Source organism: Cystoisospora suis, assembly GCF_002600585.1.
Source record: "Cystoisospora suis strain Wien I chromosome Unknown contig_1741, whole genome shotgun sequence".
Lineage (NCBI taxonomy): Eukaryota > Apicomplexa > Conoidasida > Eucoccidiorida > Sarcocystidae > Cystoisospora > Cystoisospora suis.
Genome location: NW_027154541.1, coordinates 48,194 through 59,683, shown reverse-complemented (window position 1 = coordinate 59,683; position 11,490 = coordinate 48,194). Strand labels below are relative to the sequence as shown.

The window sequence follows — 11,490 nt, the reverse complement described above, 5'->3', positions numbered from 1 at the left end:
TCTTTCTCTCTTTGTCTCTCTTTCTCGAAGTCTTTCTTCTTCTTGTTCTTCTAAATCTCTCTCCTCACATATAGCAATCCCCAGGCTTGTCTATGTCTCTCTATATAGTTGCCTTGCTGGTATCGCCCTGTATTCACGTCTATGTATCTATAGATAGATCGGTGTATCTCTGCACTTCCTTCCTTCCGTTCGAAGGTATTTCTACAGGCTGCACATCAAGACTGGTAGCATATCCAGGTATCCAAGACCAGTTCCACACAGATCCACAAGAAGACAAGTCTACTAGCCATCCATCTGGCGACACTCGGACTCGTGTGTTTCCTTTACAGTGCCAACAAGACGAACTGTCCTATCTTCATCTATGCTTATAGACGAACATCCTCTCTCTACTATCCCGCCCCCCCCTTCTCTTATCGGAGAGGTAGAGAGAAGGAGAGAGAAGGAATGAAGAGTCGACGAAAGATGAACCCTTACTAAACAGACACCTCATCTTCTTTTCTTCTGCTGCTTCTGCTTCTTCCCCACCGGATGGAGAGAGTACATAGACAGCTACGGCGAGGATTGAGAAGACAAGAGAAGAGAGAAAAATGAAAGGCAACGACGTAGAAAGAGAGAGAGAGAGAGATCGATTGTCTCTCTACCCTCAGGATGAGCCCCCTGGGGGTTGTGGGGGAGGTCTCCAGTGTAATTTTTTTCGGCTCTGAGAGAAAGAGCGGTCTCCTTTCTTTAGCAGTTGTCCATTCCAGCGTTCTCTCATCTTCGTCGTTATCTTCTGTCTTCTCCATGAGCGAGACGAAAGACCCTCCTTGCGAGGAGAAAGAACGATCGACTCGAGAAACTCCACAGTCTTAGCCAAGAGTCCTGGAGGAGGAGAAGAAGAAGAAGTAGTAGAAAGGAAAGTGGTTCTCCTTCTTCTTCTTTCCTCTTCTGGGTCTTCTTCTCTTTCATTCTGCAGGTCTTCTCTTTCGTTCACCCCATGGCGATAGATGGTCTTCATTGCTTTCACATGACTAGGGAGTGTCTCACCCCTTCTCTTCATAAGCCTCTTATCTGTCTTTTCTTCTTCTCCTGCTCCTCCCTCTTCCTCTTCTTCTTTGCTATTTCTTCCTAGTTCTTCTTTCTCATTCCTTGCCTCGTCAAGTAGACATGCACCTTCACTTCTCTCAACAGCCTTCTCTTCTTCTGCTTCTTCTTTCTTGTCTTTTTCTTCTTCTTCTTCTCTCACAACGCAATGCCTGGTCACCCCTTGTTCTTCTCCTTCTTTTCTCTCCTCTTCTTCTTCCTCTTCTCTCCCCACATGATAGTCCTGTCTTCCAGTCATCTGTCTCACTTCTTTCTCCTCTTCTTCTTTCTCCTCTTCTTCCTCTTCTTGTTGCTGTAGGAGAGATGAAGAATAGCGTTTGAACTTCTTTAAGCGTAGCTCTCTCGTCCTTATATGCGAAGAGATGGCCTCTTTAAGTTCATTCGCGAGAGCGTGTAGAAAAGCATGGGTAGGTTCCCAAAGAGGTTTCGATGAAGATTCTTCTCTCCTCTGCTCTTGTCTTTCTTTCAAGCTTCTCGGTTTATACGAGATAGCTGTGACCTGTATATACACCGCGTCACCTTGCTCCTTTTTCTTTCTCTTTTCAGAGTCATCAGAAGAAGAAGAAGAAAGAGAAGATCGAGTCCTACTGACCTTCTTCTCTTGTGAAGAGAGAGAAGAAGATGAAGAGTCCTCTGATCGAAGAGAAGACGAGGAAGAGATCTGCGAAGGCATCCTTTGTTTCTCTTTTCCATAGTAAAGTATACGCAACACAAGACGTCCGCTCCATGGGAGAGAGGTGTGAGAGGTAGAGAGAGAGAAAGAGAAAGTATGGGGGTGTCTCTCGATCTCTCTTCTTTTCTCAGTCTCTTTCTCCATGTAAGAATTCTCTTCCTTCTGTCTCTTCTCCTCTCTGTCTTTCTTTCCTTGTCTCTTCTCTTCTATGTCTGTCGATGACCTCTCCAGCCGAGTATCATCGATGCTATGAAGATCCTTTTCTCTTATCTCTTCTTTTTCGGGGGGTAGCTCATCTTCTTGATCTTCCTTCTCTTCTCTCTGTCTCTCGCCTTCTTCTCTTTCTAGATCTTCTTGTTCTTCTTCACTCTTCTTCTCCTCGATCTTCATGGGAAGGAGAAGCCATCGGAATCGATTCAGGCGTATAACGAGCCCCACAGCATCGAGATGAGGACGTCGATTGTCGTAGAGATGTCCTCTCCTGGCTTGAGAAGATGAAGAAAAGGATGAAGGAAAAGAGATAAAGCGAAAGGAGAGAGGTTCTCGGCCATAGAGAACTTCCTTGTTTGAGAGAAGAGACATAAAGAAAGAAGACGAGTCGAGCAGTCGGGAAGCTTCGCGGAAGGTGGAAAAACCTCGACCAATTGAAAGAAGAGATGAAGACTTACACAGATCCTTATCAGAGGAGAAATTCGAAGAAAGAGATGAAGATAAGAAAGAAGGGGATTGACAACGCCGACCAATCTGTTCATTCTTTCTAGATCTCTCTTCCTCTTTTTCATCTTCTCCTCTCTTTTCGAACGGTAGAGAAGAAGATCTCTTCTCTTTCTCATCCTCTCTTCTTCCTTCATTTCCTTCTGTATCAGCTCCTCTATGATCGTGTGCATCTCTGGACGAAGAAGAAGATAAAGACGTGAAGATGGTATCCCGAATATAGGGCGAAGATTCAGGAGGAGCAAAGAGAGATAAATGAGGATTGCGAGACCAGGCTAATCCGTCTTGGGAGATTTTGTTCTTTAGACGATACCCGAGAGCTGTCGATGCAAGCAGAGAAGAAGAAAGATAGGGATGTCTCCTGATAAATCGGTATGTATATACACCTGAAGATTTCACACCATGAATGAGTCTCCCTAGTCGATCTTCTGATCCAGTAGGCCGGGGAATGATCAGCTGCTTTCGTCATCCGGCATAGGCGAAGAGAAGAGAAGGAGAAAAGAAGAACGGAGAGGAAAGAAAAGATGGTCTTTGTGTGAGTAGTGAGAATGGGGTGTGTACGAAAGAAGAAGAAGGAGAAAAGAAAGAGCGAGGACATGCGCAAGGTGGAGATGAGGGAAGGACGAAGAGAAGAAGAAGGAAGAGAAGAGACAGCATGAAAGAAGAGGAAAGACAGGGTTTCATAGGACGGGGAGAGGGAGAAAGAAGAGAATTGTTTAGGAGAGAAAGGTCAGGACAGAAAGAGGGTTGAAGCAGACGAGATATCCGCTTTTGTGGAGGAATACCAGAAGAGAAAGAAGAAGAGAGAAGATCCTTATCCTTCTTTTTCTTCTTCATTTTGTCGAGCAGTAAGGAAACCACTGACGAACTCTACACAAGGAAGAGGAAAGAAAAGGATAGATTCGCTTTATCTTCTTTACTTGCTAAAGACGGATCTAGAGAGAAAGCTTTTCTTCTTGTTTATCTCAAGACTGTCTTCTTCTTCTTCTTTCGCTGATGGTACAGCAGTCCCACCCTCCCTTATTCTCCTTTGCCTTTTTGGGATGACCTGGAGTGTCTCTACACCCCAGTGTATTTGCATGTGTGTGTGCGCATCGATTTGTGGGGCTAGCTGAAGAAGCATCGAAAGCGAAGCGGCGAAGGAGACTGCAGTGGGAGAAGAAGAGGTGGGAGACACACGACACCCACATGCAAGAGAGACGACAAATATGTGTTGCCGTCTCCCTTCTCGGAGGGCAATGGATGGAAGAAAAGAGAAATAAGAGTAGGGAAGTACTCTGGAGAACTTATACAGCGAAGCGAAGAGAGAATCTTAGAGAGATTTCTCTCTTGAAGACAATCTTGGGGAGACCGAAAGGAATGGATGGATTTTTCTCCCTGTGGTCCTCCTCATATTGACTTCGTCTGTCTGTACATACACACGGGTGACGAAGGAGACAGATGGAGAATACATGCACATCTTTGGCATCTAGATCAATCATATTCCTTCTGGGGCTATCTTCCTGGGGAAAGAAAACTTCTTTTTTCTCAAGAAGAAGAAAGACTTGTCTAAATCTTTTGCTTTCTCGAGACTTCCTTCTTGAAGGAAAGGGGTGCTCTTCGTCCTTCTTAAATCCTTTCCCTGGATCTCCTGGACGTTTGAGAAGAGAGAGAGAGCTTCCTTTTCTTAACGAGATCTCCAGGAAAAGGTTTCTTCTCTTCATCCATAGATGGAAGTTGCAGTCGTGAACGTTGCAGGGCTTTTACACGAAATCTTCTCCGCTTAACATATGCTCCTCCGCTAGAGGATTGGTCGATCTCTACATGTATAGATGCCTCCACTTTTTAGACATCCCAAATCCTTTCGTCTATGCTGTCCACTCGTCATTCCTTCCTTCTGCTTTGCCAGCCAGCAGGTCTCATAGCACATGGCACTCCTCCTCGGGTGTACATACACCTGAGACTATCGACAACACGCGCTTCAGGTGAACTTCTTCTTTTTCGGAGAAAGGATTGCTTCCTTTCGTTTGCATAAGGAATATCTTCCGGATCTCTCAAGCAAATCAGAACATTTAGAAATGCCCTATTCCGAAAAAGGAGAGAAAGAAGAAGAGGCAAGAAATGGAGGAGAAAGAGAGATGGAAATCTGACGAATCAACCTCTTCTTCTCACTTCATCCTCGCCTTTTCCCTTCCTCTTTTCTTCTGTCCTTTCTCTATTGTTCTTCTCTTTCTCTTTCTTCTTCTTTCTCTTCTCGTACTTATACAGATCGCTTTCTCTCCTCTATCATGCTTGACCTCTCCGTAGTTTCCTCTTTCTCTCGCGGCGAAATCTCTTTCTTCGAAGTCTTTCCTAAAGACGTCTTTCTCCTATCTTCTGTTTTCTTCGCGTCGAATCACTCAGAAGAAGATGAAGGGGACAGGAAGAAATACACAAAAGTTGATAAGTGTCAATGAGAGAGGTTTCTCCTCTTTCTTACTTCGTTATAGTAGCGGCATGCTGCTTAGAAGAAGGAAGAGAAGGAAAAGATCTCTTCATACAGAAGTCTTATTCCCTTCTTTCTCTGCATCTCTCACTCCAAAGTCCTTCTTTTTCTTCTCTTCTTCTTCTCATTCTCCTTTTACTTGCCTTCCTCTTTCTTCTACTTCTTTCTATCAGTCATCTTTCCGTTCATCTCTGGGGTGTCCATTGTCTTCTTCTTGTGAGACTTCCTCGTTCCTAGAGACCACAGCACCGTCTTTCTCTGGCTCATCGTCGATCTTCTATCCTTCTTCTTCTTCTCGCTCTTTTTCCTCGCCATCCTATTCTTCTCTCCCTTTCTTCTTGCCCTCTTCCCTTTCTTCTTCTTCTCCCTTCTCCTCTTTTCCTTCAGTTGGACTTCCTTCTTCCTCTTGTTCTTCTTCTTCCTCTTCTCCTTTCTCTCTGTCTTATCAGACACGTCTCTTTTCAGGAGGCTCACGACAAGCGAGGAGAAAGAAAAGAGGAAGAAGAGGGAAGAAAGAAGAGCCAAGAAGAGAATCGCGGCCTAGTAGAAGAAAGCAAGTCGAGATAGAAAGAAAAGTAAAGAATCCTTTTGAATATGAAAAGCAAAGAGATGGAATTGAGCTTATCAAAAAAGGAGCTATCTTTTCTCCAGAAGGATGTGACTCTTGGAAGCTAGCTGTCCTTATATGCGCGCTGAATAAATTCGGCTATGCAAAGGATCGCGATCTTCTACTACGGTCAGTCCAAGATGAGAGGTGTATGTACACTTGAGACGCGAACATCGACACCATAAATGGAATACAGCGAAACGCGACAGAAGCGACCGTAGTGTTTACTTCTATACATAGATAGATAGATAGATTAAAGATAGATTTAGGATAGATAGATAGCGTCGGATTCCTAGTGTGTGTCTGTATGGTGTATATTTACACATACGTGGGTATATCCACATCGGTACATACATATGTATCCTGATGTATCGAAGACAGTATCCGTCTAGCCGTCTCCTCTTTTTTCTGTAAACTTGGTGTATTTTCATAGTATGAATCGATTTGCGTGTTGGTTGCTGTTCTGAGGTGTACGTACAGTGAATGCCCAACTACTGCCTCCCTGTTGTCTATCATTGCTCTAGCTCATCTCCCCGTCCATCTCTTATGCGTCATTTTCTGAAAATTAAAGTTCGACACGTGCTTATACACCATCTACGTAGATATCTGTAGATCTCTTGCTAAATAATAGAAAAGATGAGGAACCGATGTTTCTCTCTCTATATGATCGTAGATCTTATCTGGGCTCGCTTACCATGCGAGAGGTCGTGGGTTCGATCCCCCCTTTGTAATTCTCAGCAAAGAAGCCTAGAGGTCTGTCCAGGAGCTTGTGAAGGAATGGTCTATTTGAGAAACCGATGTACATCTATGTATTCATAGGAGATACCCCTACGCATGCACAGATGTACACATACCTGTATATATAACACATATACAGAGAGAGAAAGAAACAGAATAGACCTATCTCTCTCTCTGGCTCTCTTTCTCCATACCTCTAATATATTCACATATATATGGATCTATTTCTTTCGAAACTCTATGCATTAGGAGAGGTGGTGTGTTGCATTGCATGTCTTTGCTTTCAGATATGCAGAGCAGGCGTATAGTCTTTCCGCGTCTATGTATCCTCGGCATGCGTCTCTCGTCTTGAATGTTCTTGCCCGGCATAATCTTCTTCATCTCGAACTGCTCGAGACTTTAGGAAGTCATTTATCTGTCAAGTTAAGAAATACGAATAGTCAAGATCTTTCCTTAATTGCCAATGCGTATGCCAAGCTTAACTTTTATCACCCGCGTCTTTTCAAGCGCCTTAGCGAAGAGATTCCTCATAAGCTAACTCACTTCGAGCCCGAGCATGTGGTGTCTGTAACGCATGCATTTGTCAAGCTAAAGATTCCTGATACTCTTTTCTTCGATGATATAGCCGAGCAGGTTCTACGTGATCTTTCTTCCTATTCCCCTCGATGTACAGCTTTGATAGGAAATCTCCTAGGCTCCAGACTTCGATATGACCATACAGACTTCTGGATGGCCTTTCTATCGCATGCATGGAGAAAACGTCAAGAGTTATGTGCGAGTGAAGCTATTATGATAGCCCATGGACTCTCCGCTGTCTTCTATACAGGAGAGAAGAGACTTAAGCGAGGGCAGATGCTTGACAGGATGACGAGGAAAAGAGAGCAAAGAGAACAAGAAAAAGAAGTGAATGAGAATGAAGGAGAGGATGATGATCATGGAGAGGGGAAGAATAGAGAAAGTCATAAAGAAAGAGAAAGCATCGAAATGTTTCTCAGGTTTATGATTGAGAAGATTTCGAAAGACTTCCATGATCTTTCTATCCCAGAAATAGCTCAAGTCTTCAATACATGTTCAAGAACGGGAATCGATGACCCTGATCTTCTCTTCAGGTGTCTATACACTCGATTTCAGCAGTCTCCTAAGCTGATCGATGATGTGGGAGTTGCCTTCATTTCTCAGGTTCTTCATGCATGCGGAGTCCTCTCAAGGGTTTCTCTTGAGGATCTTAACAGAAAAAAAGAAGACCCAAAAGACAGGAAAAAGACTTATAAGAAAGAACTGATCGATCTCCTAACTACCCGTCTCTATCTAATAGCTTTAGAGGATGTCTTCGGAGGCACTAAAGACGAGAGACAATCCTCTTCACACCGTGCTTTATCGGCAGCAGGCAACACTTCTGAAGAGAAGAGGAATGAGTTAGAAGACCTCCACGAATCGGATCGAGAAGAACAGAACAGACAAAGAAAAGATGAAGAGAAAGGAGAGAGGTACAGGAGCGACAATGGAAATAAGGAGACCTTACCGTATGCTCTCACACCTCAGGCTATATCTGTATGCTTGCGAGCTCTACAGAGGCTTCGGTGGTCTGAAAGGGGGGGAAAGAGTGACGAAGAAGAAGAAGCTGTCTACGTGTCATCTAGATCATCCGAAACGCAAACACAGGCATCTCTCTCTTCGTCTCAGGAGAAGGATCTTCGTTCATCTTCTTCTTCTTTTCATGAAGACGTTTCTTCTTCTTCATCTCTCCTTTCAATTCCGAATACGGATATGATCTCTTCACCTTCTTCTGTCTCGTCTTCTCTCCTCTCAGCATCAAGCACTCCTTCGTCGTCTTCTCCCTCCGCCCCTCCTTCCTCGTCAATCTATTCCCTTCTTGAGAGTCCTTCTTCTCCCTCTTCTCCCCCACCTTCTTCTTTTCGCGAAGCCACAGAGAATCGACTTCTTTCCATGGCTTTCCCTCCTCATTTAACCCCGGGTATCGATCTCCAAGAAGTCCAAGAGAAACTTGTTCCTCTTCTTTGCACATGTCTCTCTAAGCAATTGCCTCATTTCACTCCCCAAGGTCTGTGTGAATCTGTCGACGCTCTATCTTCTCTAGGAGTCGAGAATGACTTTCTCTTCTATCAGATCAGCACAGAAATCCGCAGTAAGAGGATATGGCCTTTCTTAACACCTCAAAGTCTTATCACGATCCTACGTGCTTTCTCTCGGCATTGCCATAGCTCATCCATGAAGATACAGCATGAAAAGCGTCTAGGTACAGGACAGCAGGAGACCTCGACGAGTCAAGCGAGACCTTCTCCTGTACCTCTTATCGTTGTCAAGTGTCTCGATAGATTACGTCACTCGATCGCAAGGATGGATCAAGAGGAATGTATCATTTTTCAACGGACTTTCTCTCAGATTGAAGAGATGTGGATTCCCCAGGAAAGAGAGCTTCTTTCCATGGTGTCTGAGAGAGAGGAGAAGAACAACGATCAAGGGCATGAAGCAAACGAGAAGAAGAAGAAGAAGAGTGGTCTACTTCTTGACTGGAGCAGAGAGAAGATTCGAGGCTCTTCAACCCATGCTGATAGGACGTCTGAAGAGTTTTGCCGAGGAGAAGAAGAAGAAGATGAAGATGATAAGAGAGAAGTTTTCCTAGAAGGAGTTGTAGAAGATGAGGGTAAGAAGAAAGGTGTAGTATCGACTGAAGCCAAGAGAAGTTCAGGAAAAGACGTTATGGAGGTAACAAGAGGGCAAAAGGGGGATGGTATAGACAAAACGATCAAGAAGAATCAGAAGAAGTATGAGAATATAGAGGAAATGCGATCGTTGATTCGTCTGGTCAAAAGAGGATTAGATAGGCGTCTTATGAATCTAGGAGATTTGCATGCTATCCATGAAAAAAAGATCCAGGAGGATGATGAAGATATAGGAGTAGGGTGTCGATCTAAAGATCGAGATTGCAGCTCTTATCTTGGAGGGCGTGAGAAATCTCGTTACTGGATACGAGAGTCTACAGATGGTAAAGGAGAAAGAGAAGAGAGAGAGATAGATAAGGAGCGAAGCGCTCTTAAGAGAGAAAGAATTTATTCTCCGGGGATGAGCAGTCAAGCTCGCCGTGGAGTAGAGAAAGCAATGGCCTCAGCATTTGCTGCTGAAGATGCTGAAAGAGAAGCGGTAAGATTTTTCTCTGAGAGAGAAGAACCTTACGGCAATTACTATCGATTAAGACATGTAGAAACAAGAACGAAGTATGTAGAGGGGAGTGAAAAGGATGAAGAAAAAGAAGAGTTCGATGCTGGAGATGTCTTTAGACAAGAAAGATCATCTCGTCTTACCACAGGAAAGGCCTCTAAGAGTGATGATCAGAAGGTTCTTTATGAAACGCAACAAGATGGAGAAACTCCTCCAAGCATAGGAAAACGCACTATCGGCAGGCGACGTAGAGGTAGGTGCAGAGCGAGACAGATGTCTTTTTCTTTTGAGAGTGCTAGTGAGCCATCCTTTCTTTCTCAGAGTACTGACACGACTTCACTAAGAAGAATGATAGACGAGGACCCTGAGAATTCCCTTTCTAAGAGGGAAGAAGTTCTCACTCCAGGCACTTCAAGAGATGGTAATAAGAAATCTTATCGTAAGCCGAGAAGAAGCGAGATGATAAATGACCCTTATGATGTTGATCCTGCACGCTACGCCAAACTTATCTTTGAACAAGAGACTAATCAAAACACTCCTGAAAAAGACGGGCAAAAGAGAAATCGAATTCTCGGAGATTCTCTGGATGAACTTTTCTCTCGTCTTCACGGTAGGAATCAAGGTGGGGGATCACAGGAAGGTGCAGGGAGGCCCGAAGCCGAAAGAGCGTTGGAGTGTAAAGAAACGAAAGAAGAGGGAGATCTCCCTGATGGGCACATACCTATGAGGAGAGAAGAAATGCTGTCGAGTGAAGCAATGCCGTCTCAACGAAGGAAGAAAGGGAGATGAGAAAACCTTGTCGAAGGATTGAAGTGAATGGATTCATCTTGCTGTCGTACGTTACTTTATGTCATTTCGCTTTTTAGAAGAGAAAAGGAATAGAAAGCAAGGAAATCCTTGTGCATCGGTTCGAAGGAACGGGGACTCGTCAGATCTGAACAGATGGCCTGGCGCTGCAGAGACGGAGAGACTGCAGACCATTCCATTCGCAACACACATGCATCTATTCGCTTCGTTTATTCTTCGATTTACAGACGACCGTGTTTGCATAACAACTAGCACGCGTGCACACGAGTATTCGATCTGCTTAGTCAACAGTGTGGAGCTGCATACGTAGCCACAAATCCGGGTGTGTGTAAAGGCCCAACAGGCGAGCGCGTCTTCATGGGTGAGTTTTCTTTCCCAGTCATCTGTGGAAAACTGTGAAATTCTTCTTCCTAGACACAGAAGGGAATCCAGGCTCATAGCTACCTACATAAAGACTAAAGAGCGTACAGGGAAGGAGTCGCCTTGAGATAGAAGGTTCCTCAACTGCCTGAACGTAACTCTCTTTCTGAGCGACATGTCTCCTTTCGCCATGTACATGTGTGTCGCTTGTAAGCTGAGAAAAAGATGAAGTGATTTGAAGAGGTACAGCAAGCACCTACAGTTGCCACGAGAGCGTTATATAGTTCCTGAACGTCCGAATGATGCTGGCGGGCGCCTGTGTGTGAATGAGATGCCGGTGGCGATGTTTCATGAATACAGTCAGTGAAAGCAAACACCAAAAGTATATCAAAGAGCTGAAGTCATACCAGTAGTCATTCGCCACTAGAATCAACATGATATCTGGAAGACAGAAGAGCTAAACCACGGTTCCTATGTGCAGTTGGTAGACCAGGTGCCTGGCTTGTGTTTGTCTCCACACGGTCATGCCAGCTCGTTCTTGCCCTTTTGGGCTCGAAGACCGAGGCCATATGTATCATCCTGCACCAGACACGTCGGACAAACATTGTGATCAGAGAGCTTCTTTATTCTCCAGGTCACTCAGGAATCTGAAAAAAAAGGTGGCTCTCACAATTCATCAGGTGCCACCCCAAGATGGTGTGGTAGCCAGGACCGCGTCGCTTTCAACTCGATGCGGACAACTGCGCATTGTCGTGTTTTCGGCACCTGGGCCTCCAGTCTTTCCTTGAGATGCAGGCATCCGTTATCTAGGCAGTCTCCCACAGATGCCAAAGCAGCTACAGATTTCACACACAACAGAAAACA

The 11,490-nt window shown here is 44.6% G+C and overlaps 2 protein-coding genes across 2 annotated transcripts; one reads left to right on the top strand and one right to left on the bottom strand.

Annotated features, from left to right (window-relative positions):
• Positions 1-2: 2 nt before the first annotated feature.
• CSUI_003861 (uncharacterized protein) lies at positions 3-3,528 on the bottom strand. Its single transcript, XM_068064056.1, has one exon. The coding sequence runs from the start codon at positions 2,336-2,338 to the stop codon at positions 644-646; it is 1,695 nt and encodes a 564-aa protein (XP_067923976.1). The 5' UTR covers positions 2,339-3,528; the 3' UTR covers positions 3-643.
• A 479-nt stretch (positions 3,529-4,007) lies between these two features.
• On the top strand, positions 4,008-10,816 carry CSUI_003860 (uncharacterized protein). Its single transcript, XM_068064055.1, has 2 exons — positions 4,008-5,670; positions 6,567-10,816. The coding sequence occupies exons 1-2, from the start codon at positions 4,859-4,861 to the stop codon at positions 10,246-10,248; spliced, it is 4,494 nt and encodes a 1,497-aa protein (XP_067923975.1). The 5' UTR covers positions 4,008-4,858; the 3' UTR covers positions 10,249-10,816.
• Positions 10,817-11,490: the final 674 nt, after the last annotated feature.